The sequence below is a fragment of the Condylura cristata genome, unplaced genomic scaffold (assembly GCF_000260355.1).
Source record: "Condylura cristata isolate star-nosed mole 26May11 unplaced genomic scaffold, ConCri1.0 scaffold00017, whole genome shotgun sequence".
NCBI classification, from domain to species: Eukaryota; Metazoa; Chordata; class Mammalia; order Eulipotyphla; family Talpidae; genus Condylura; species Condylura cristata.
Genome location: NW_004567118.1, coordinates 13,449,840 through 13,476,781, shown reverse-complemented (window position 1 = coordinate 13,476,781; position 26,942 = coordinate 13,449,840). Strand labels below are relative to the sequence as shown.

At 35.6% G+C, this 26,942-nt stretch overlaps 2 protein-coding genes across 3 annotated transcripts in view; one reads left to right on the top strand and one right to left on the bottom strand.

Moving 5' to 3' along the window:
* The window catches only part of TRIM37 (tripartite motif containing 37), a 69,042-nt gene extending 64,053 nt beyond the window's left edge, over positions 1-4,989 (top strand). Inside the window, exons 22-23 of one of the 2 annotated variants that reach the window (XM_012726322.1) lie at positions 2,242-2,352; positions 3,651-4,989. In XM_012726322.1, coding sequence (XP_012581776.1) covers positions 2,242-2,352; positions 3,651-3,733 — 194 coding nt within the window. In that variant the 3' untranslated portion in view covers positions 3,734-4,989. The remainder of the gene's footprint in view (positions 1-2,241; positions 2,353-3,650) is intronic. The other variant, XM_012726321.1, reaches the window with a different exon arrangement.
* A 10,696-nt stretch (positions 4,990-15,685) lies between these two features.
* The window catches only part of PPM1E (protein phosphatase, Mg2+/Mn2+ dependent, 1E), a 93,235-nt gene continuing 81,978 nt past the window's right edge, over positions 15,686-26,942 (bottom strand). Inside the window, exons 5-7 of the mRNA XM_004684425.2 lie at positions 25,268-25,411; positions 24,947-25,040; positions 15,686-19,743 (exon numbers count right to left, since the gene is read on the bottom strand). Of these exons, the coding sequence (XP_004684482.1) occupies positions 18,686-19,743; positions 24,947-25,040; positions 25,268-25,411 (1,296 nt within the window). The 3' untranslated portion in view covers positions 15,686-18,685. The remainder of the gene's footprint in view (positions 19,744-24,946; positions 25,041-25,267; positions 25,412-26,942) is intronic.

Here is a 26,942-nt window from a genome sequence, read left to right as displayed (position 1 = left end):
CCACTCTGTCTCTGGTGAGTCCTCTCACCAGCCCTGCACCTCTGGCCTATACCCCATTTCTCTATACATAAATAAATAAATCTTAAAAAAAAAGAAAAAACTCCTATAATAAAAATAAAAGCTTGCTAGCCACTTTTTAAATCTTGTTTAAGCTCATCTATTAATATTTAACTTTAATGGCTTTCATTTCTAGGAAGTATTTAATTCTATTAAAATCTTTCCTTTTCCAATTAAGTATTATATGGTCTGATACTGATTGACATTTCATTATATGAAAAACTCGTATCTGCTTAACTCTTCCTTCAGGAGACCTGCCTGTTTGTTTTGTAAATATTGCTTTAGAACACACCCTTTTTGAAACTGCCCCTGTGTGAGAATTCTGTCCATTTTCTGTTTCTATAAGAATCTAGATTGTGGTAGCTTCCCTCCAGAGGTTTTAAATATATGTTTCAGGAGTTTTTAGCATTGTGTAACTGCTTTAAAGGTTTTGTTAGCTACTTTTCAACATCTCTGTCATCTCAGCATTGATTTGTTTGTTTTTTGTCTTTTCCTGGCTCCCCATGTGCTGAAGTAATTTTGAATTGTATGCTGGATATTTACAATATGGTTTTTTTTTTAAATACCGAATATTGGGTGGGTTTTCTTTTTTCTTTTTCTTTTTTTTTGCTTTTTTAAAGATTTAAATTTATGCAAAACTGAAGTACAGGGCAGAAGTGCAGGGGCAGTGAGAGGATTCACCAGAGACAAAGTGGGGAGCAGAACAGGCAGATGGATGAAGTACACTGCTGAGGGGAGCAGTAGGTGGGTCAGGAGAGGTCTGCCAAGATTGAACTTGTGCTGAAGCAGCTGCGGCTAGCTTCAGAGTGCTACGCTTTAACTGGTTGAGCCACCAGGGAGGACCCTAGAATGTGTTTACTCCATCTTAACTAGAACCTTCCTCCCAGGATTTTACATTGGCTTTAAAAATACTAACACCTACCAGTTTTAATGTTAATTTTCTGAGATTTGAACCTCAGCTTTAAATCTTAAATCTAAATTCCACATGTAAGCCTTAGTTTAAATTGAGGTAAGCCAAGCTAAGCAAAAAGAGACAAAATTCCTTGCTTTATTCCTATGCCAGTAAACTGACTTTTTTCTAGTCTCTCTTTTTTATTCGAACTTCAGTTTTTTGCAGAGAGTAGAGTTTAGTCTCTCTATCTCGACTTCTTTTCCAAGATGGGTCCAAAACTTTGTGCTTATCCCCAAAGGGGTGTTAAATACCTTAACATCAAACTCTCCAAGGGAATAGCAGCATCCGACCCCCTAGTTTTCCTTATACGTTTTTGTCTTGGCCCTTCTGTTAAATGTGGCTGCTCATTTAAAAAAAAATTACTAGGTCTATATTTTATTTAGCTATTTATAAGGGTCTGTAGCAGAAAGATGTTCAGATTTTCTTGAGCACTATCTTGTTGAAACAAATTCTGTAGAAAACGTCCTATAAAAATCAGCTGAGGCCTTCCCTTGTGGTGCAGCGGGTTAAAGCACGATACTAGGAAGCTAAAGCCACTTCAGCACGAGGTGAATCCACATGGCGAGGCAGACCTCTCCTGACCCACCTACTACTCCCTTCGCAGTGTGCTTCATAGATCTGCCAGTTCTGCTCCCCACTCTTCTCTGGTGAATCCTCTCACCACCCCTGCACCTCTGGCCTGTATCCCAGTTCTGTATGCATAAACAAATAAACCTTTTTAAAAAAATCAGCTGATACATACAAAAACAAAATTAGAGGCCTAAATGTAATAGAAACTCATTCACCGCTAGAGTTACAGGATTTTTTTTAATATGCACATATAAGTGTACTTGTATATGTATATACGTAACACTCAACAATGTTATATGTTGTAAGTTAGAAATTATTATGTCTACATTTAATCAAAATTTAAGAAATTATTAACTCTGACTTTCCAGAAAAGAAAAGGTATGTTTTCATTGGAAAACAATCTCAGCATAATGAAATTAGTACTTATTTGAAATTAAACTTTCAGGTGCTAGGAAAGAGTAGTTTAATCTTTGTGAATAAATATAAAACCACTGCTTTAAAGCTGAGGTTTGTGTGATTACTTTTGTTTCATGGCTTATATTATTTTGGCATTCCATGTAAAAATTCAATAGGAATCTCTGTTTAATAGGTAAGATTTACTATCTCTTTTTAGTTGCAGTGGTTTCTTATCAGAAAAATATTCTCCCCTTCTTTCCTGCCAGGAATGAGTAGTGATAGTGATATAGAATGTGACACTGAGAATGAAGAGCAGGAAGAACATACCAGCATGGGCGGATTTAACAAGTCTTTCATGGCGCAGCCCCCAGACGAAGGTGCAACACATGATGTTATTTCACGTATTAATAAAACCATCTCTTTTGCTGCTGCTGCTTCCTTTGCTTCTGTTTCTGCTTCTCTGCCTCTACTCTACTGTTTCTTCTTTTTTAATTACTGTCATTTGTGATACAGCATTCTATGGGTTAAATTACAGGGTGAGTACTAAAAAAATTGTAGGTAATGTTTGGCTAGTCAGACACCTGATAGGTACCCTTATTGGGTAGAACAGGAGAGCAACCTGCTTTTGTGCAGCCTGTGACCTGAGAATAAGTCTTTATATTGTAAAGAGTTTTAATAGGTCTTTACATTGTAAAGAGTGTTAAGAAACAAGAATTTTCAGCTACAACCATATATGGCCAGCGCTGCCTAAATACTATTATTTCTCTTTATAGGAAATGTTTGCTAACCCCTGGGGAGCTTTCAGGTGTTTGATTTATTATTCTGTCCAGAGATATTTTAGCCTAGCTCTAAAGTAACTAGTTAAAGTAAAAGTTAAAGATAACTTTTTCTGACTTCTTAGAAATGTGTGCAGGCTATAGAATCATCAATTTTTATTCCCTTGCTCCCAAAAAAAGCCTTAATGGGGGAGCAGTCAAAAGAAACACACTGTTTGTATTTGTTTTGTGTTATTGAGATGTCAGCATTTACTGACTTGATATCTCTATGTATTGTGAAATGATGCCACAGTAAGCTTAGTTGACTTCTGTTACCCACTGTGACTATCCAGAGATTTTCATGATCAAGCTGAGCATTCCTCTGCATATATTGTAGGTTTGTGCTAATTTTCAACTTTTTACTTTGTATATTTTACTGATATCCTAGTGTCTTTTTCAATATATAGCCAAGCATTTGATAACTTTTAAGTATTAACATATTTAGAGTAATTTTCTTTACTTGTAAAAGAAACAGCCAAATTTTAGGCAAGTTATTTTGAGTGCAAATGGTTTTTTGTGATTACGTTTGCATGTGCAATTGATTTGGCTTTGAGAAACTTTTGTTTGCAAAATCATCCTTTAGAGTGTACAATATTGTGGATTTCTCTTCCTTCAACTGCTCCCACATTGTCCCTGGGAGGACAAAGCAAGGCAGTGCCTATCATCTGTTAATTGTGGATATATATTACTTACTTCTTTATTTTCCCGTTGTGTCCCTGATTTAAATCACACATTCTCTGAAGATAATGACTTGCTCACAACTCATCACTTAAATAACAACTTGTTACGATCACTAAAGACATGAGAAAGGAAATACTTCTCTTTTAAAAATGTTAATCTGCTTTTAATTTTTATCTTAGATACCCATTCCAGTTTTCCTGATGGTGAACAAATAGGCCCTGAAGATCTCAGCTTCAATACTGATGAAAACAGTGGAAGGTAATTTTCAAATCAAGAGAACTGACTTGCTGGCTACTTTGCCCCTGAAATTTGCTGTATGTTTGTCATCAGTCACATAATCAAATTTGACCTTTTTTTTTTTTTCATCTCTAAAGTAGTACTTGTAAAACTGTTAGAAAATAGTACGATTCTTACATAGGACATTAGTACACAGAAAAAAATTAATGGGGAGAATTCTGTATAATGTAATGAAGTAAGTGTAGTCTTAAACTAATTGAATAAAATAGTTTGTTCACAAAAGGCAGTTTGTCTACTAAAACAAAAGGGTGAATCCTGCTAGAGAAAGTACCCAGAGGTGGTGCATGCATTCAGTAAACTGTTGAGTATCAGTCCTTGGTTAGAATACTCAGTTGTATTTAAAGGACCACATTTATATTTGGTTTTAATCAATTCATATTTTCATTAGTGTCTATAGATAAGTCAACAGAAAAATTACTTATGAGTAGTCTCTGCTCCGTAAATCCTTTATGTGAATAACTGAAGTTTAATACTAGGCTGATTATCTTTAGTGCATGTAGACTGACTAAAGTTAATTTATTTGTCATTTCCTGTTTGGTAAGTGCAGGCACATTGTTTAGTGGCACACAATCTTTTTACTGAGTGTCTTACAAATGTCATTTAAGTGATATATGTTAATGTAGATTATGTTCCTGGTTATGTGAACACAAAAAAATCATTTCTTTTTTTTTTTCTGCCTTTTACTAAACAACTGTAATGCAGCAAATACTTTATACCCTCTTTCTCCTTTACTTTCATTACTTGCATGTGGATTTCAGTGTTTATACTGAAGCACATTGGCTTCTGTGAAACTGTGGTAAAAGGTTTACTTTCATATTCTCTCAAGTAGTCCAAAATAATTGCCAAACTTTGTCATTGTGTTCCTGCATTTGTGTTTGAGCTGCTATACTATTCAAAAACCACATTGAAAGTCGATTAAGAAACTATTGAAAAAGCATGAATATATGTATAGACATGTGAGAGACACCTCATCTGCTTATATTTTTACTTAATGAATATTACTCACTTTTCCACGTCTTACTGAATGCTGTGATTCATGGTTGCTTTTGTTCAAAACAGTTTGCACTTTTTGTTAATAAAATGAACTTAAGAAAATATTATGCCTCTGCAATTTATTAAAAGTGGGACAGGAAGCTTCTTTTTTTTTCTACTGGTATTGCTTGTATATAATAGAGGCTTTTTAGATATGTAAACTATTAGTAAATATATGAGTAATTTAGAAGACTTGTAATTTCCAAAATATACAAAATATTCCAAAATATTTCTCCTTAATAATTGGAAATACTTACGTACTATATGAGATGTGAAAATTTAACATTTGTTCATTAACATGATGGCATAAGTATATTGTATACAGTTATTGCACAATGCTCTAAAACATTAATAATTTCATGTCTAGTTACATGTTGTTCATTACATTTTGATGCAATCAATTGTATTTTTAATCTACTTTTTTCTTACCTCTACAATAAGGTGTAATGGTTAAAACTGTAGTGTAAGAATTTTGTATCTTTAGTGTTGAAAGCAAATCGATGTGTAGATTTAAAAAGAGACTCATCAAAATCCATAAACATGAGTGTGATTTACTCCACTTGCAGTCTCTCACTATTGCCTACCTGTTTTTTTTTTTAGTTGTATTTGATGTAGAACTGTACTACTACACTTCTTTTTATTTCAAAATAGAGAAAACTAGATGTAGTTAAAAACTAAGAAAAGTCTGAGAGTATGGAATACTTATTTGGGGAGATTTATTTGCAGAAGCTTTAAGCATGTATTTAATCATGAGATTCTCATGGATCATTCTTGATGATTGCATTTTGAGTTTTCCTTCTGTCTTCTATTGGGGGAAAGGATATCTTTTTCTTTTAAATAATAAATGTTCTTTGCTTGTATTTTTCGTGACCTTGAAATATTTTTTTGGTTAATAGGTTATCCCAAAGTAGTCCACTAATACATTGGATTATAGCGTATTTGGTGTTTTGGGGTTTGTTTTGTTTTTAATTTTTAATTGAGGTCATATTTTGATACCCTCCTCAGATAATTGCCACCATAGTGCACCCACCAGGATTATGGTATATTTGAATCTTGAATATTTTTTTGGCTTTTCTTATGCTCTCAGGTTACATATACAGACAACTAGGCATTGCTTCCCTTACTTTAGATTTAGAATTATAAGTGTGAATTGAGAATTTGGTTGAGACCCTTTTAAATTGGTGGTACTTGAGTTTACCATGTCAGCAAGACTATTTTTGATTGTTAAAGTGTAGGAAAATGTGAAAGCATTTACTGCTTTAGGCTTATACAAAGTTTTGTAGGGACAAGTTATTAAAACTTAACCAAACATATTCTCATATTTTAGGAATCCAGCCTATTTGTACCTATTCTCATGTTGTAATAGAAAACTCTTATCTCTTGAAAAGCAAAGAAAAAGAAAGTAAGCTTCTAAAGAAATGACAACTGTTCTATTAGGATAAAATTCTTTTTGTAATTAAAGTTAACAACAAATTTCACACACACACACAACAACTAAAAACTTGTAGGTAAAGGACTGAAACCTCAAAAGTGTTTCATCAAAACCTCAAAACACTTCTGTTTTGTTGGGCCCTAACTCACCTAAAGTAGTATTTTTGAATTATAAAATAATAAGGAATGGGCAGCATATTCAAAGTCACACAGTCTGTTGAAGAAGACCTCTAGGATTCAATTAACAAGCATCTATCTAGCATTCGCTTTAGGGGTATGCAAACTATCCTTGGGCCAAATCCCTACACATCTATTTTTAGAAGTTTTAATGGACACAGCTATATTCATTCAATTTACTGATTAACAATGACTGCTATTGTACTATAGTGGCTGAGCTGAGTAGATTGCTAAAGAAACTAGATAGCCTTCAGAACTGTGATTACTTACTCTCTCACCCTTTATAGATAAAACTGACTTGTGCCTATCATTAATATTTTTGGAAATGTCTTTTCTGTTTAGAAGTTTAGGTTTGAGAAAACATGGCTTTTAAATTAAAAGAATATTTGATTTTGTTTTAGTTTTGTGGTATGGAGTGATCAGCAGCTTCAGTCCATTCATTCTAAAATCATAAGACCAAAAGATTTCTTCAAAGATGAAGGATATGTTAGCTGTTAGTAGTGGAATATTTAGAAACTGTAATTCCTCCCCCATATCCTTTCTGTGTTACATACTGAATCTATAGGCAGACTTAGTGGAGTCAAAAACCTTTACTTACTCGCTTCTTTACTGTAGTATGCCTGCCTTGGATATACCAGCTGTTTGGTAGCAGTGAGGCAAGAAAGAGGCATAAAAGGAGAAATTGCTTTTCCTCTCCCTTTGGTTGTTCATGATCTCTCTGCAAGAGACCTGGTGTGAAAGAGATCCTCCTTTCTTCCACCTATAGTTGTCATCACCCACATACTATATAAGTCATGAATAGTGAACCCAGATTGCCAGTTAGTTGCTCTGCATTTTACATACACTAACAGTGCCTCCTTTCAAATTTCTTTTTAACTTTTCCCCTTTTGTTGAAAAGCATGGTTTTCTCTTAATTTTGGCTCCCATTTTACTTGGCCTAAAGTTCGTATTTTTATCTCAAGTTTATTGCAGAAAATTTCTCCTCTGTAGTATTTTCTCTTAATCATAAAGATATAATAATAATGCTTGTATTATGCACAAGCCCATTATTTCTGGACAGTTTTGGAAACTATCATTAAATCCTTACACAAACCTTGAGGAAATGAGTTACATGTTGTGCCCATTTGGCAGAGACAGCAGAGTACAGTGAAGTTAAGGGAAGTTGTATGATTCTCTGAAGGCTCAAAAACAGGCAGGGATAAAATGAACTGCTAGTCTGGTGCTTCTTCTGATACATCACACGAACCAAGCCTAGCATTCCCATACCTAATAATTAAAAACCTACAGATTGTCCTATTATTTAACTTTTTGTTGTGAGATAATTTTAGATTTACAAAAGAGATTCAGAAATCTTGAGAGTTCTTGTATACCGGTTACCCAGCTTCTCCTTTTGTTAACATCTTATATAACTGGAGAGCAATGATCAAAACTAAGAAATTAATCCTGTTTATAATACTGTTCTAACTAAATTTGTTCAGATTTCACTGGTTGTTTCACTAATGTCCTTTGTTCCAAGATCCAGAGGAGGAGCGGACACTGTATTTAATCATCATGTTTCCTTAATGTCATCCAGTTCATGACAGTTCCTCAGTCCTTTCCTGTCTTTCATGACCTTGGCCTTTTTAATTTGTGTTTTTTATCCACTGTTGAATTCCAGAGACCTTGACATTTTTGTAAAAGACCAATCATTTCATAGAATGCCTGGTGTCTTCTCATAGACAGCTAAGAGTAGACTGAATTGGAAAGGCTGCTACTCACATAGGGCATACTACAGAGGCCACCAAGAGGTAGATATTTAAAATTAGGATGTTCACTTTGATTACTTTGGTCACTGTGTTTTCATCAGGATTCTGATTACTTACCATTTCTCCCTTTTTTCATCACTAAATATTTGGGGCAGATACTTTTGAGACTCCTTAAATATTCTCTTTTTGCTTATCACACTAATTTTAGCACTTATTATTGGACCTTGCCTGTGGCAATTTATTACTGCAGAATATTATTTTCCTAACTTCAACATTTACTGTTAGAATTCTATGAGAAAAAGTCATTCCTACCTTTTTCAAAAAATTCAGCTACTTATTAAATATAAGTATGGACTCAGATACTTATTTCATTCTTAAAAGTTATGATTCAGTACTGTTCAACTTGTCCCGTTTTGGGCCTTTGAAAGCTCTGTCAGTTTGGTACCCTGTATACTTCTGATGTATTTTAGCATTTTCCCTCTCTTTCTTTAAAAGTATTTATATACTTCTGACACCGTAAGATGCTCAGGCTCTTGTGGTATTTTTCCTGTCTTTGCCCTGTAGCAGCCACTTCTCTCAAGAACCCTACTTCCTTTTTTAGGCATTGTATTTAGAAACAAGACTTGGGTGTCAATGTGTTAAGTCTTAGTAGAGTGTCACTATCATCTAGTTCCTCTCAGTGAATAGAATAGGAAATGGACATATAAATATATATATATATATATATATATATATATATACTGACCTCTTTGTATATTTGTAAATACATGTTTTAAGACATGAGTCTGTATTGATACCCACCACACCAGTCCAGCTTCCACAGTGCTCCTTCTAATTGTAGTCTCTCACTGCTCATCTTCCTCTCCTAGTCTGACTCTCATTAGCTATCATATATTCACTTGTTTATTCAGCAATAATATACATGCCAAGTAGTTACAGAACTGTTGACCCTGTGTAAAGCAACTTTACTGCTTTTATTTTTAGAATCATTATCATGTCAAAACATTTTTCTATAGTTATTTAGTTCCTAAGATTCAAAGTTACCTTAGTTTCTTTCTTCCCTACTCATTTCACTGTGATTATGTGATTCATTTGTAATACAGTTAGAGTCATCTGTTACAGTCTACATTCTGTCCTCCCCCATACATCCTGGTTGATTTTAAAATTTGCATATATTAAAATTCAGTCTTTTTGGTATACAGATCTGTGGGTTTTGACATAAAGTTGTGTATCTGCCACCATTTACTGCTAAATAATTACCATCAAAATTCCCTGATTTAAAAAAAAATTCCCTGATGCTGGCCCTTTATAGGAAAATCTTCCTCCCAATCACAGACCTTCTCTGTTCTTTTTCCCTTTTCCAGAGTTATAGGATGACACAATGTTTAGCCTTTTATTTAGTAAAATGCAGTTAAGTTTCATCTGTCGTCTGAATCAATACTTCATCCTGTTACAAGGCAAGCCAACGTGAATTGGGTTGCCTGTCTGTGGGTCCTCACCCTTGCACTTAAGATTCAACTGCACTGCAGACATGCTCAGAAAAATCAATAATGGGTTTATTTACAAGGGGGAAAAAGGAAAGAAAGAACCTTGGAAAAGAGAAAGAGAGAAATACAAGTTAACTAATGTGTCCTACCAGTTCCACGCCCTGGAACCCCAGTAGCACACCGAAAGCTGATCAAGAGCCAAGTGACCAGCCACCAGCCATGAGGTTGGGAGGGAGGGAGTGAGAAAGGGAGAGAAAAAACCTGTATCAGTGGAGTTCTACCAGGACATCCGTTCCCCCTAACAATCCCTTTTTACTGTTGAATATTTCACTTTACATGTACCAGTTTATTCATTTACCCATAAAAAGACATTTGGATTATTTCCAGTTTAGGCTGATTATGAACCTTAACATCTGTATATAGATTTTTATGTGAACATAAATTTTCTTTCTCTAAGATAATACAATAATCATCATCCCTGGGGTGGGATTGCTTGGTATCTATTGAAGAATTTGCCTGACCTTTGTGTTCACAGTTTCTGGGATGTAATGTAGCCTCTAAGTCTTGGAATTTTCTGAGTGATAGTGTCTTTGTTATTTATAGAGGGCCCTGCTAGCTTTATATTACTGAGATGACTCACTATGGGAGCTCTCTACCTTGGAAAGACTAACCATATGATTTAAAGGGTTAGGGCTTTGAGTCACATACCAGCTTGAACAACTCGGCCTCATTGCCAGTGAATCAGTCATGCTTACTTAATGAAACCCAATAGAAAATCTGGACATTAAAGCTTCTCTAGTTGGCAGTACTCTCCACTATGCGCTGCTGTGTCACAGGGTGATAGCCCCTGATTCCAAGGTTTGGACCATCCTAGATCTTCCCTTACGTGTTTCTCCCTTTATGGTTCTGGTTTGTATCTTTTTGCTATAATAAAATGGATCGTGTTTTACTGATTTCTGTGCATTGTTCAAGTGAATTATTGAATCTGAGATGATGTAGTGGGGACCACAAATTTATAGCCAGCTGATCAGAAATAAGGGTGTTCTGCAAGCCCCTGAACTTGTTATTGGTGTCTAAAGGTAAGGGCAGTCTTATAGAAGACTTTGTCCTTAACCTGTGAAGTTAGCTTAACTCCAGGTAATTTGGGTAAGAATTCATTGCACTAAGTTATGTGTGTGTACATGCTTACATTTTTATAAGAAACTGCCACACTTTTTCAGAAATGGTACTGCCACTATGCACTCCCAGCAGCAATATATGAGAGTCCCAGTGCATCTCACACACACTTGGAACTGTCAGTATTTTAAATTTTGGCCATTCTAATAAGTATATAGTGATTGGTAATGGTTTCACTATTTTTTCCCTCTTAAATTTACTTTCTTACATCTTTGTTCATTTTTTAACAGTAATTGGTATCTTCCCTCATGTGTATTCCCCATTTTCCTCCCACCACCACATCACCTGTAACCATCACCATAGTCTCTGGTGATTTCACTAATATTTTGATAAGGTTTTTGGCATCCATACTCATGATGTTGGTATATGATTATGTTCTGTCTTCACCTGATTTGGTATCAAAATAGTATTAAACATAGAAAATGTATTTTTCTATATGAGTATTTACAGAATTAATGCTACTTTAAATGCTTGGTAGAATTTACCAGGGAAATTTGTCTGAAAGGATTCTATGTCATAGGTATATGTGTTTTTGATATTGGTCATGCTTGATGTTCTCTAATGTTATTGGCTACTTGGCTTGGTGTCTATCAATAATTTTGGGAACACTCTTTGCCATTATTTCTTGAAATGTTTTCCTCCCCCTTCTCCTTCTAGGATTCCAATAATGTTTATGCTACATTGACATTATACAACACTTTTATATCTTGTATGCTGTTTGTTTTTCCTTCACCCTTCATTTTTCCTGTTGTGTTCTAGTAATAATGTTTATTGACCTTATTGATTCTCTCTCCTCAACATTGTAGCATCTACTGATTAGCAATCCCAAGGCCATATCTCTGTTGCAATATTTTTCTTCTAGCATCTATATAATTCTAGTTTCTGTCTCTTTGCTGAACTCACCATTATCTATCATTTTTATATCATATTATTTTAAATTATGCTGTTCAAAATCATTGTCATATCTTAGTCTAGGTTCCAGTTCTGATGATCGCTTCACTCTTTAAATTTTTTTTTTGGCTTTTCACATGCCTTGGCCTATTTTGTTGAAAGCAGCATTTTATGTAGGACAGTAGATAATTTGATGAGTAGTTTTTAATGCCTGAAAATGTAGTCTTTCCTGCTATTTAGCCCTACACCATTATTTAAAATTTGAATTAATCTAATTAGGAATTGTGTTTGGTTTGAGTATCATCATTGCTGTGCTTAACACTAGTGTCTTCAAGTTCTTCTAGCATTTATTTATTGGGATTGGATTGTCAAAGCATTGTTTCTTTGAACTGAGTTTAGAGCTTTCTGTGTGCTGAACCTCAGCGTTTGCCTCTTTTTGTGCTTTTATTGCCTTTCTGACGTTCTCCCAGAATTATGCCATTACTTGAAACCTAGTTGGAGGCAAGAGGAGCTGGTATTCTTGGATTAAACTTTAGTTTTAGACTCTATCTCAGTTGACTTGTCACAGTGAATATTCCTGCATCTTCCCCAGACTTTAGGGATTTCTTCTCTATTCTCTTCCCTCTGCTATATTGCCTTGTAACCACTACTTTAAAGATGGCACTATTGGGCCCTTCCACCTCACCCCTGGTCCCAAGTATAATGCTGCTGAGTGTACACCACAACTGACACTGCTTAGGACTCTTTTTCGCTTTCCCATGAGCACGTGGTGGTTTATAAAGAAAAAGCCTACAAAACAAATGCAGACGCCCTTAATTTTTGCATCCCCCTGGACTCTTCTCTACCTTGCCAGCTTATTTTGTGCCTTCATCAGTTTATCACTCAGGCTAAAAAAAAAAATTGTTCAGTATCTGCTTACTACCATCTTATATAAACTTGTCTCCTGCTAATGGCTTGTCTCCTGCCCCCTTGTTAGATCTTGGGCCAGTGTTTGCTCTACATACAACCTTAACTGATTGATTTGGAAAAGTCATAATTTGATATTTATCTGGCTCTTTCTCTTGAAGGGTAGAAGTAGTATCCCTTTTAGCTCTATATCCTCAGAGTGAAAACTGGAAGTACTATGATTTAAAAATATAATGAACACATTTTGTTGAATTACAAGCATAAATGTTATTTCAAAATCACAATTCAGAAGGTAATGAACCCATTTACTTCAGGTTTTCTGTCCAAATAAACTTTTTTCGATTAAATAAATAAGATTACATGGGACGTTTGAAAAACAGGAAATCCTAAGAGCTGTTTTCTTTTTTCTTTTTAATTTTTCATGATGATATTTTTAGATTTCTTTTCTACCTCTGATTCCCACATCATACTATACTTGATTTCATAGTCTAGATTTCTTTAAGTTTTAAAACTCTGTCTCGGAAGGCTTATGAGCAGATGGTAACATCTTAGTTACTCTTAGTTTGGGACAAAAATCAGATGGGCTGCTCTGTTTCTAAAAATCCTCTTCTCTGGCTGGCACACTTACGGGTTTTCTTCCTGTTACAGGAGTCTTCCTTTCCATTCCTGCTGCACAGAGCCTCTGCCCAGCTAGTCTTTCAGGCAATAAAGTGGCTCCTTATGTGCATTTGGAAAAGCCTGCACCTAGCCTTCCTACCATTCTGTTTCATTTGACTTGGTGATCCCAGATATCATTCCTGACAGGTTTTTGTTTTTTGGATATTTTGGTATAGTTTTAAATACTTATTTTATCTATACATGCAAGAACTGGAACTGAGACTTTAACCCCTGCATCATTCCTGATAGTTACATTTGTTTCCCCGCCTACAAGCAGGATCAAAAGAATCAGGTAGAGCCTGTGAGCGAAGGGTCCCCCACTTGCACCAAGTATCTCATCTGGATGTTTTATCTGGGTCTTTAGATAACAGCCTGTAGTTCAGCATAAGAATGCTAAACTCAGCTGCCTAGAACATGAGTTATTTATTACTGATGAACACAGTTTAGTGAAAGAACTGTTCAAAATATAAACAAGAAAAGGTCTTCTATGAGATTATGCCAAGACCAAGCACAAAAAGGTTCTCTAAAAGCATGTTCTTAGTAACAGAAATGTGTTCTTTACTAATTGTTAAGGTAACAAAGGTAAAACTTGTAATCAAAAAAGAAAATGAACAATTAAACGTATCAATGCAGGCAATCACATCTGATAGTTTGGTAATATGGATACATTCATACATAAATTCAGATAATTTCATTGTACTTAAGTGGTTCTTACATATCTTGCTTCAGAAAGGGGGGTCCTTTGAACTTAGGTAATACTATATTTTTCAAGTATAAATAATTATCAAAATACTCATTTTTTGCTTCAAATACGTTTTTTTTTCAAATACGTTTTTTTCTAACCTTTATAAAAATTCTTGAGTTCTAAATAAAATCATCTTACGTGCTGAATGAGTGTAAGAAATTAGAGTAAGACTTTCCCCTTTTTTAATCCAGTGTGATACCTTTTATTAAAAGGGGAAAAACTGAGTGAAAGGGAAAAACCACTGGTTGTATGCAGCATTTGAAAATAAAGGAGCTGAGAGATTTGAGGGTCAGCCCTTGGCTGTTCCTATTACTTATTTAATTCAGGACACTAATACACATGCGCAGATACATAGCACCCACTAAGCTGATGAACAGAACATGTATTGCTGGGTTTTCAGGGGAGATGAGTAGCAGTTACAGCCATAAATTTTCTTTTGGAAGTTTCCCTACTTTAAAGTTTAAGAAAACGGTCATCTGAATTTTATTTTTATTTCTAGGGAATCTGCCTAAATTTCAGCACTACACAACTTACCTTTACTTTAAATAAAAAGACAAATGACTAGTGATTTTTAATTGCTGGGTTTTATTAAGATATTGGCAAAATTTCAACATACTTTTTACCTGAATGAACAGTTTTAATAAATATGAAGGATCACTCATGATTACAACTGAACTCAAAAGTGAGCTGTAGAGCAGGTTTGTAAATTGATAAATTTACTTGGTAAGAAATGATTCACTTCATTTGCTTCATTTCATAGAGAATTCTTTGCAGGGAAATGTCATGAACAAGAGAACAAAGCCTGTCTCTCACCAAAGAGCACCTAGAGTACAATGATGTATCTATGGATTATCTCATACATCAAAGTTATTAGAGTATTTCCTTGTCCAGAACAACTGCTGTGTCAGTCTGGAATACCCTAACTTGTTTCATATGCTGTAGTGAGTAGATAAAGTCTTCAAAATAGAAGATACAGTGCTGCTAGAGGAAATAACAATTACTTTTCAACACAGTGCCATTTGTCTGGAAAATAGTTATAATACTCATGGTATGGTGTTTTGCAAAAAAACATTTAAGATAGTCACAGGTCAGAACAGCATAAGTGGGTATTTGTCCTTTAACATCACTTGATTTTTAAAAGGTGAAAAAGGTATGTTTTCTCTTTTGTTAATTTACTACCCAACAAAAAATTATCCCAAAATATGGTATAACCAAAACAATAGAAAATCCCCTTTTATAGTCTTGCGTCAGTGAGAATGCTTATTGGGTAAACACATTATGTTCAAACACTAAAATTAAGAGCACTTTCTCACAAAGCCTCTGGAATCCTCTGGGTGGGGAAGGAAGTACTTGAACCACAGCAGTTTTATCTGTAAACACTGAACTTCTTTATGTATCATTTTTATCTGCCCGTTAGATATTGCACTTTTTACTGGCACAGTGTTCTGACAATGGAGTGTGGTTGTCATGAAGATGCAGTATTGACACTATACCACTATAAATGTGGTCAGAATCAGACTCAGTGTTGATGCTGACATTGTTGACATTGTCCTTAGAAAAGGTGTTGCTTTCAAGGATCCTCCTAGTTAAATTAATGCAACAGTAACTTTAATCTTATTAATTCAAGGACAATGGATGGCACTTCTAGGTAAAGAAAAGGTATATACATGTGTGTTTCCACCGTTCTCTTTATTACGGACCTAAATGAGATTAATAGCCCCAGTATTTGGTGCTGTAATGTTGCTTAACCTCAGATACCCTTCAAAAGTACACATCCAGAAAGTGAACAAAGGAAACCTTAAATGAGGGACTGACTCCCTTTGAAAAACTCACAGTGAACGTACAAGGAGTTTATAATGACTTCAGCTGGTAACTTGAAGTCTGTTTCCCTAACCAACACTAAACTTTCTTTTTATATTTTTACTACTTCCTAGTCTAACAGAAACAAAACTTGGTTAGCAAGCAAACTGATGCATATCATGTTAAGTTGAAAAAGGGATATTGCCACTCTTAAGGATTGAGTGTAGAACTTTCACCACCACTAAATTACACAATGAATATTTAAATACAAAACACATAATTCACAGACTATACCTCAGCATTAACATTTTATATATTATATACTTTTATATCTGCCTAATATTTTTACAATCACCAGGTACACCATCATTAAATACAAGTTACAGAAATGTGTAGATACCATTAGTTAGAAGGGTATTTATTGCTTACATCAGCAAGCAGCAAATAAGGGCACAGGATTTGAACTGAAGGGAACTACTTTCTATCACCAGTGGCATTAAGATATAACACTGCATTTCACAAAGCACTGCTTTTTATCTAGTGTATAGAACCAAGAGCAGCATATATCAGACCAATAACCACTACTTGAATAAGTATTATAGATTTTAAAGGACTTACCTTACAAATGGTATCTAACTACTCTATAAATGTGCATGTTGTGAACAAATGAATAGTTGCTATTTTTTACAATATTGGTTTATAACTTGACCATACTAGAACTACTTTGTTTTATCTTCTAGAGGGCTACTGGTATGAAAAATGGAGTTACTACTGCTTATGTAGTCAGACCTACAAAATCTAGACCTTTAAATCTAGGTCTGTGTTTCATCCCAGTTCCATCCAGTCTTTTTTCCCCACTGAAAAAAACCTATTGCTGTACCTTCTTTTACCTTCTTTCTTCTGATCAAAAACATTACCAATAGACAACTAAAGGAAAAATTTTTTTTAATTTAGCATAAGCGTTTTAGACTATAATGTATAATTATAGTCTGCTATAATTTTGCTGCCTCTGTTTTCTTGTTTCCTTAGATAATTTGATTTGAAACTGACACTGCACCTGATGGGTTGTTAACAAGATCTAGGCTTCAGAAAATGACAGATAGGAGAGAGGTCTGTCTATGGTGTAAAGCATCAGGATGATGAAAAGATTGTTACTGTAGTTGGAGCCATGTTTTACTCCCTCCTTTTCAACCACAAGTCACAAGACTTCAGAAGAAATGACTTCAAAATCAAGAGGAAACAAATACTGAAAATCTTTTCATCCAGATTTTTAAAAATAAAATCTGTAGATTAATAATATGGCCACTGCTAAAGCAAAGCTGTTTTTATATATTTATTTGATATAGCTGTATGGCAATCAAGATAGGTTACAATCCTCTTTTAAAAATCCAGAATTTTAGTCCTACCTAGCATGTAGATAAGGTCTGGGGAACAAAGTAATTATATAAACACATAATTAGACAGTGGACATTTCTCAGCAAAAGGATGTCGTGCTTACTAATGACATTAACTGATCACCAGGGCAGGCAGCTCCCATAGGCATGGCTGGTTCCTGGGGAACTGTTGGGGCAGGGGGAGGGAGGGTAACATGTCAACATTGATACATCCATGATTCTTAGGGAATCAGGCTGCTTCACTGAAGGAATCTGATTGCTAGTTTATTTGCTGTCTTTATTTGAAGATAAACTTGTGGCTTCAAACTGCAGAAATGGCAAAAAGAAGACAATTTTAAAATTTGAAATAAGAGATACATGTCCCAGCTCTGCAGTCTGAAGGTGCATATAGCAGGACTCTGGCACATTCTGTTTAAAACTAGTCAGACCTCAGTCTCAGTAATCTGCATTCTCTTTTGCAGTTGGCTTCCGGGCTCACTTAAGGCGGTGCTGTCAGCCTCTTTCATACCAATTTTGTCATTCCCTCGGGGGAAAGAATTTTAGAGAAGTTAAAACTAGTATTTTTTCATTCATTCAACTACTTTTTATTTTATAGTACTATATGCCTTTGCTGTCTGAACTTTTTTTAAAGGCAAAGAAAATAGAAATACTATTTTAAGTGACGACTTGATTCTAGTACGTATGTACCTGACGTCATCTCCATAAAACCAGTTTTATTCCTGAGATGAAGGTACAGTGAAAAACATTATGTAATAGAGATTAAAACCAGTTGACAGCAGTCTTCAAAATGACATAATAAAAATTCCACCAAAAGCACCATAACAGTTATGAAACACTCAAATAGCTACAGCCCTAGGAAATATTTTTTTAATTCAAAAAATTTTCAGTTATTCTTTTATGTTACAGAAAAAAATCAGTAAATCTTTTTGACTGTACCACCTTACAAAGTCTGTGAATGACATTTTCATATTAGTTTTCAACTTTAATTGCTACCAATTAAAACCCATATGGCTTTTATAGTCTACATACTGAAAAAAAGGGGGTAGGGATTTCCTTCATAGTACCATCTTTTGAGGAACAGCTAAAACTAATTCTTCATTAAGTTTTCCTTAACTATATTAGGCACATCAGACCAGATTCCAACTGTGTTGAGATTTCAACACTGTCCTAACTGAAATAACTCACAAGCTTCCACTAGTGATGTGAGAGGGTAGAAGGGTAGGGGTTGTATGTAGGTGTAGACACATATCACAGGGACCAGTTGTATAATTTTGCTAGTGAAACTGCCAATACTTTCTTTTTTTTTTAGATTGAAAACACTGTATTTTGAGTTTCCTAGAGATCTATTTACATTTAAGAATTGAGCCATCCATGGTTTCATAATGAAGCACATATATTTCAAAAATGTCTACCTTGATTCTACTCTGATAGTGGTGTTTTGAGGAGAGCTAGCTAGCCTACTTTTAAGAGAAAATACTATATTTTATAGCTCCAGGGAAGATCTGGGTATGGAATATCATTATTCTTTCTGAACTTCCTCATCATGTTTTGACTGTACACTTTCCAACTATATTGTGTCCATGGCAGAGAACCTCTTAACACCCTATTTCTCTTCCCACTTCGAATAAGTGAGGACAGGCTAGTGCCCAATTTGTGGGAAGGTTCTCGAGTGGAGAGAAATGAATGAAACTTTGGACCAAACCTGAACCCATACCACCTCTTCGAATAGTGGTAGCGTAAATGAAACAATCTAGAAACTCTCTTTCCTGGGAATATGAACTGTTGATTTTCCAACCTAGAACAGACAGGAAATAAACTCTCCATTCTGTATATCTGCTGCCCTGTTGAACCCAAATTACAAGAGGGGAGCTCTCCAGCACCCCTCCATTCTGGCAATGATGACTGAACTGACTTTTTCTCCATCATTAGCTTATTAATAAGATTTGCTTTCTTTGGTGCATCAGGACCAAACATCTCAACTGGTGGCAAAAACTGACCACTGTCAGCTCTGCTTGCTTCTATTTGTGTGAGATCTAGGTAGCCTGGGTCTTCCAGCACGTTGATTTGGGACCCTGGGCTCAGGCTAGTTCTATCAGTGAATGAATCCACACGCCCATCATAGCCTAGATCGGCTGGTGCTGAGCACTGGTGCTGAGGCCAAGGGCGTTTGCATTCTCCATGATTTTCCTTATCATCCCCACCATCTTCTTGCCCTCCTTGAAAAGAGTTCTCTGTCCAATCTGATTCCTCACTAACATTTACAGCTTTGTTCATGTCCCTCAGGAATACCACAATAACAGTGATGTTATCACTTGACCCAGCATCACGAGCTGATGCCACTAATTTGTGGGCAACCATGCTGCTGTCTCCATTATTTTCTTTCAAGTGGTCCGATACAACTTTCACTGCCTCATCAGGGTTCACGGTGTCGTAGAAGCCATCACAGGCCAGAATGAGGTAGTCTTCAGTGCCATCCAGAACAGTAGAGGCAGAATCTGCATCTCCACAGATATATGGCTTATGTTCAGCATCTCCTGTGGGAATTAGGAAGTAGGTCAGATACTAGTTTATTATGTAAGAATGTTGATGGCCATTCTCATTAATCACAATTTACTGAACTGTGGTCTGATTTTTGGAGAAAATACTTGTATTCTCTGTTAAAGTGATGCTGTTCATTCTTTATTCCCAATTAAATAATTGCCACTCATTGGGCTGAATTTCTTATCTAGCTCAGACTTTGAATTTTGTGTCTCTAGTTATGATTTAGACTAGCTAAGCATTGCAACAAGTGTCCAATCTAAAATCTGTATGAAAAAATTCAGTCCTACAAAGGAAAACTTTGTTCACTTAGTAGATCTGTTCTTTTTTTAATTGTCTGTTTTCTTTCTTTCTTTTTTTTTTTTTTTAATCTTAACAGAGATCTGTTCTTTTAATGGCGTTCTTTGTAATGGTGGTTAGGGTTGGTTTGATTGAGATTGAGAACAAGTCCATATTAATAAAACAAAGTTTTAGCTGTATTCTTCATTAGACAAATTTTTGTTCTATCCTTGTTTAGGAATCAATAGCTTCATGCTGTGAGCAGAGGAAAAATGGGAGTTACAAGAGTTTTTTAAAAATCAAGTCCAGCTATTCAAGCCAGGAAAAGTCATCTAAAGTGAAAACAAGGGAAGTAGAATGCAAATCTCTTGATTCTCAGTCCCCCCCCCCTTTTTTTTTACCTGCAACTTACACATAATAGTCAGAAAATGACCATTTTCTCACATTCTTCAGGGACAATTTTCTTACTTTCTTCACATCTGCCTCCTCCTCTGTCTTTTATTGTTCTTTCCCCACTTAGGAACAACTGTGAGAACTCCCAAAGTCATCCTACTGAGCCTTTTCACTTGCTCAGCTCATCCACTTAAAGGAGTGACATTTGAGCTGGGCCTTGAGGGACAGTTGTCACCAAGTACAGGAGGGACTTTGGTTGAGGAACTAGCAAAAACACAGTACTAACATTAGCCTATTAAGGAGTAATGTGTAGTAGAATATATGGTACTTTAAGTGGAAAGGGGCTGGCGAGGTCTGGCCCATACTAAGCTAGATTTTAATCACCAGACTACTGAAATAATTTTTCATCTATAATGTGTTTTGTACCTTTCAGATTCATTGTTGACATTTGCTATTTTTCTCTATATAACTGGAGAGAGCTTAGCCTATTGAGTAGCTTATTACTACAAAGCTATTAATTATGCCATCTTCACACAAAAAATAGTGTGAAATAATACTTGGTATTATTGGACTATTGTAATTCATTGGTAAACAGTAGTATAAAAATTTTACCAAGTGCTTTATCATTTGTTAGGTAGTAGCATAGAGATTAATTATCACAGGTAACCAGCAATGGAGTCAAACTGCTTAAGTTCAAATCTTAGCACTTGTTACTTACAAACCCTTATTAATTATGATCCTTTCTGTTGTACTGAAACTGAACTTTGTTACCAAGAGAAGATAAAAATACTAAAGTGATCTGGCTATAACACCACTATGTCTGATACATGTTCTAGACTCTCATAAACATGTCAGGTTGTCTCTAACAATGTCATATCCCTTTAGAATTCTCAGATAAGCCCAGAAAATTAACAGGAACTCTACGAGTAACGTGGAGCATGTTTTAATTGGCTACCAGAACAAAGATAGTTACTTAATAGAATTAGCTGGATTAGTTTATCTATGAGGTAAGAACCTAGTCTTTTTTTCACAGTAGCCAGAACCATCTTCCTCAAGTATGGTTTTGTTTTCATCAATTCCGCTTCTTTACTCTAATGCCTCCCAACAGCCTACAAAGCTAGGTAAAACTTCAATCATGGGATTCAGTGTCCTCTACCCATCAATTTTCCTAAATTTCCCTACCCCTTCACCTCACCCGACTGTATTATTATCATCATTATTATTTTCTGAATTCCAGCTCTAAAAATAAATGTGATCTGAGTCATACTGTTCCCAAAAGTCTTGTTTTAGTGCTTCAATTAAAAGGCTACTGCAACTGTTAGTTTGGAACAGAACATACAAAGATTTGCACAGAGAAAATGCTGCCAAAATTCTGGCTTTTCACCTGCTCTACTGTTGGATGTCAAATGCATGACATTTCGCCCCCAAATTTGGTAGGAGGGCATGATTATCCATTTTATGGTAGAAGTGGCAGCATCCTTTTGTCTGCAGCCTCCTCTCTCCATATGCTCGGAAACATACCATGCTTCTGTCAGCTTTGGATCAGAAATCTGAAGAGCTCATGGGGAGAAACTGTTGAAAAGCTTTTCATTTTTAAAGCTTTTTTAAGTGTCATTTATTTTCTAAGTAGACCTGAACTCTGCTCAGGAGTCCTTTTTCTTGTCTCTGTTTCACCTCCTATTTTATTCCATGAGCTTTCCAAATCTTTCTTACATTCTTCAACTCCTTCCAGTTAAGCTACTGGGATTTTAGTAAATGGTCTAATTCCTACTTCAAAGAAAATTAAGCTATCAGGCCTGAATTCCCCCAAAATATAACCACCCCCAGTTTTCATCTTTTCTTAATCTGTAGAGATTTACCTATCTCTGCTACCATTTTCTCAGAATACCATCTCTAGGACTTTGATTTCTCTCATCTTCAATTTCTCTTCTACTTGCTCTATTCTTTTATCCTATAAATGCTCTGATCTAAAATTTCCTCATCTTAAAAAATAATAAAAGCAAATCTTTACCAAATTAAGCTTTTCCCTCAAGCCACCACATTATTTTCCGTCACAACCAAATTACTGATGAAACTGAATCTACACCGGCTTCTTTATGTTATTGCTCATTTTCCCTTAGCTGATTCTTTTTTTTGCCCTATTAATAATGCAAAATATTTTTCTAAAATGTTAGCATTGACTTCCTCTTTCCACAATTCCATGTCTTTTCTTAATCTACATCTTGCACAACCTCTGCATCACTTGACCCCTACACACTTTACTCTTAGAAACCTTCCCCTAACATCTGTGATACCCCACTTAACGTATCTCTGATCCCTTCATTTTCATCATGTAGATTTTCTTCAGTGGCTCCTTTACTTAATAATAGCACTAATTATCATGTGCTAAGACTGCCAGGCAAGATTTAAGTATGGTACTTATATTTTACCATTAAAACAAAAACCCATGACTTAGGTATTTTTACTAGTCCCACTTTACAAGGAGCAAGTAAACACAGAGAAATTCAATTCACCAAGGCCCATAGCTTGTGAAATGGAAAAGCCAAGATACAGACCAAGAAAGCATGGCTTCATGATATTAGCCTACCTTCCAGGAGTTTCATCCTTGGTGTCTTATTTTTCCTAATCAGTGTCATTCGTGCCTACAGTTTTGATTTTCCATATCTCTGTCTGTCTGTCTAACTTCTGCTAATATTCTCAAAATGGATGGATCCCAATCTGTTTCCAACATAGAGCCCTAATAAGCTCCAAAGCTGTGTTTCATCTGCATATAAATTATCTCTTCTTAACATCCCACAGGTATCTTGGATATAAAATATGTCCAATATGAATTCATTATCTGCTCTCTTCCTCATCCCCAAATTGCTGCTGCTTTTTTACAAGTGCTTTATCATATTATTAGCCATACAAGTCAGAAACCTGGAAGTTGGTTTTCCTTTTCCCCCACAAACTTGTCATTTGTCTCAGTTTATATCCTCCTCTGTATCCCTACTTAGTAGTCCTCATCTCTGTCAGTCCTATCTGTTGCTACAGTCTCCTGAATGAGCTCCCATATAGGCTTTTTGTTCTAGTCCATCTTCCACCGCATCATTACAAATATAAATACAGGCATAATCATGAGGCCCCTCTGCTTATTCACCTGACGAAATCCAGGCTGCCTCCCCTGGCACATAAAACACATAAGCTGCTTCTCATTCTGAGCCAGCATGTATTTTGCCACTCTTACTCTCTATCCCAAACTTGTGCTCACTACAATGCCTAAAACACAAAACTCCCTTTCAACAGATACCCTTGTGTTTGAGATGTCTTTCTGCAATTTCTTCCCTAAACAGTAGCCTGTACTCAAAAGTCATGACCTCCTGGAAGTCTAGCTGATTTCTTCATAGATGGTCACTTCTTCAAAGACACTGTTCCTCTGCAGTTTTATGTCTAGAAGCAGGAAAAGGAAAGATACCCTTCTGTAAAGTTGGTCCTTTAACCTGCATTAATACTGCCTCTCAATACTCTGACAGAGACAGTAAGATTAAGAGGAGAAGTCTTTGATTGAAGTCGTCAAAAAATAATTCTATATAACAATGTGTTTTAGAAATGAAAAATTTCCTCTTGGCCTTATTCCAGAATTCTTAATAATGACCACAGTCCAATGTAAACCTGACACAGTTATTTAGGAGGTATTTGAGAATCTTTTAGTCACTCACTCTCAGCTTTTTGCTACTCACATTTGGGTCACTTCTCAGCTTGCTAGCACCTTCCCAAAAAAGTAGGAGGGGTTTTCATCATCACTGGAATAATCAATCTTTTGAAGTGTTCAGTTTTGGTAAACTTGGGTATTATATGGTGAATGGCACTTATCCTTATTTCCCTATGTCAAACTACATTTTTTTTTAAAGGAGGCAATGATTAAGTACTGCAATATATATACGTATCAGCCACATGGACACATCAGTTTATTCTTAAAAAAAAAGAAGCAAGATAAGAAGCCTAAAATTACAAACCCAAATGCCAAAGATATACCATACTATAAATCAGCTCTTTAAACTTAGGCACTTGCATTCCACTTAGCTATTAACCTTGTAAATTTTAGAGTTTCATCGACTTTCCCCCTTTTTTGAATGATTTAGGTCCCAGGGAGACAGGTTCTTAAATATCCCAGGATTATCTGGCAAAGTACTACAGTCTACATATAGAAAATAGTTTTCATCTAAAAAGCAATTTTTTCCTGTGAATTTATTCTCTGATTTTTGTCATTTTTAGAATTCATTGAAAATAATTTGATGACAAAAGCAAGGTAAAATATGGGGCCAGAGGAGTGGGGTATTATCTTCCAAGCTTTGAAGAATACTAGTATAAGGTAAACCGAGGATGAAATGAGGATCACAGTGATTTTAAATAGAACTTGTGTACCAAAGATTAAAGGCTTCTATTTTTTTTAAAGGAAGTTAAGTATTTAAATGAGTAGGTTGACTGAATAATTAAGAGGTATTATCCAGTTGTTATTTTAAACAAAAATGAATTGGTTTTTCCTACCAATTGCTCTGGAAACCGACAGACTTCCATTCACCCTCCAGGCACCAAACCAGACTACGCAACCTCCAAGGGCCTCAATTCGCTGCTTTTCGTCCTAAACAGCAATACAACAGAAAGAAACGAATAACTGGATTCAGGATTAATTCATCTACTTTAACAGTAAATAACAGATACACTATTAATCAGCTTCCTGGCAAGGTTCTCTGTTTCTCCTTTAGAAGGTGGACATGACTTCTGAGAGAATGGTGATAATTACAGAGGAATCTATTAATATTTAGACAACTCCTTTCTGGCAGGTGCCCTAATAGAAAAAAAACATACCTCTCTGTCCGGTTTGTGGGGCTTCATTAGTTCAACAGCTTGACCTTTTCTCACAAGCATAACCTGGGAATCACCCACCCAGGCCACATGTAGCATGTTGCCTCTGATAAAAGTCACCACTCCTGTGGTCCCACATCGTAAGCTCTGAAAATAATTTAAATAAAACTAGAGTCAATAAAAATAAGCAGATACCAAATTCTTATTGGAAAACAAATTTATAGTTAATACAAACTTTTCAAATGGGAGAGAGACTATAGTAATGATTTAACAATAGCAGTTCCTATTTTTCAATATACTTTTATGGGCATGTATGTATTTTTATATATAAACACGTTGATCCATCTGATTTGTGATATGCAAGGCATGGATGATTATTAATTCCATTTTACATATACATAAGGAAACTAAGTTATGTGAATTACCCAAGTACAGGAAAATAATTAGTGCATAAAATAGAACAGAAATTCTTTCCTCTTCCTCGTCTGGTCCTAAATCCATCATATCAATCCTCAGAGTTAAGCTTTCTATATTTTGGTCTCTCGGGGGAAGGACTCCTAACTTCACAAGATGACATAGAAAGCATCTGATTGGTATACAACAAATGTTTCCATACTGTGAATATTAAATAGAGCCAAGAGATAACATATTCCCTAGAGTGCTAAGATACTTACATTTTTTTTTAATTTTTTTAAAAAATTGTATTCTCTATAGCAGTTTTTAAAAATAATGTAATAGTTTATTTTTACATCATTTTGTGCCCTTTTTCCATCTCAGTCTATAACAATTTTAAGGGCCTTTGCCTTTAGAACATTATATAACAGAACTATCAGCCTAGAATTCCACTGTAATGCCTCAGTACCACTGTACTTAAAGCTCTTGATACTACTGTACTAAAATGACATTCCCATTTGACATGAGTCACACCAAATGAGCGTGACTTTCTGTTACTAAGGACTTGTCCTAAATTAGAACATATGCGTCAAGGGTGGTAAAAGGTCCCTTGTATCCAATGAGAAAAACAACTTCACATTTTCCCTATATAGGGAAAGTTTGTTGAAAATCCTCACCCACCAATAAAATGTCTTCCCACACAGACTGTTCAAAAATTCAGCCCCCCTGGAACACATGATAAAGACACTTCAGTGCTTATGCCCTGGAGAGCACAGGAGGCAGGACTGCTTCACAACAGGAATAGCAACTTTCTTCCCAGCAGTTAGCACATGGAAGCACAAGGAGAACAGTAACTGCTGACACAGATCTAAATTATTCAAAAGAACTATTGGCAGGACTGACAGACACTAGGATCATTGGCAAAGCAAGTGAAGTGAACATGGCTTAAAAAAAAAAAATACCGGTAGTTTTGAGGACAGGAAAAGAGAGAGAACACAGGATGAAGAGGACCAAGTGATTTCCCTAGTTTCACAGTGGTGATCACAGTGTCAGTGCTAGGTCTCATCCGCAGTGATGACACCCAGCAGGTCCAAGGCAGGCCAAGCAGTTTTCACCTTCAAGATGCCCTGGGAAGGGCGAAGGTCAAGGATTGTATTTAGATCTCCAGCCCCACCTCTGGATCTAGACCTTAGGGGATTTGCGTACTGGTTTGAACCTTGGGAGGGTGGGAGAGATGTGGAATATTTCCCTTGCTTAATACCAAATAGTTCTAACTTTTTGCTTC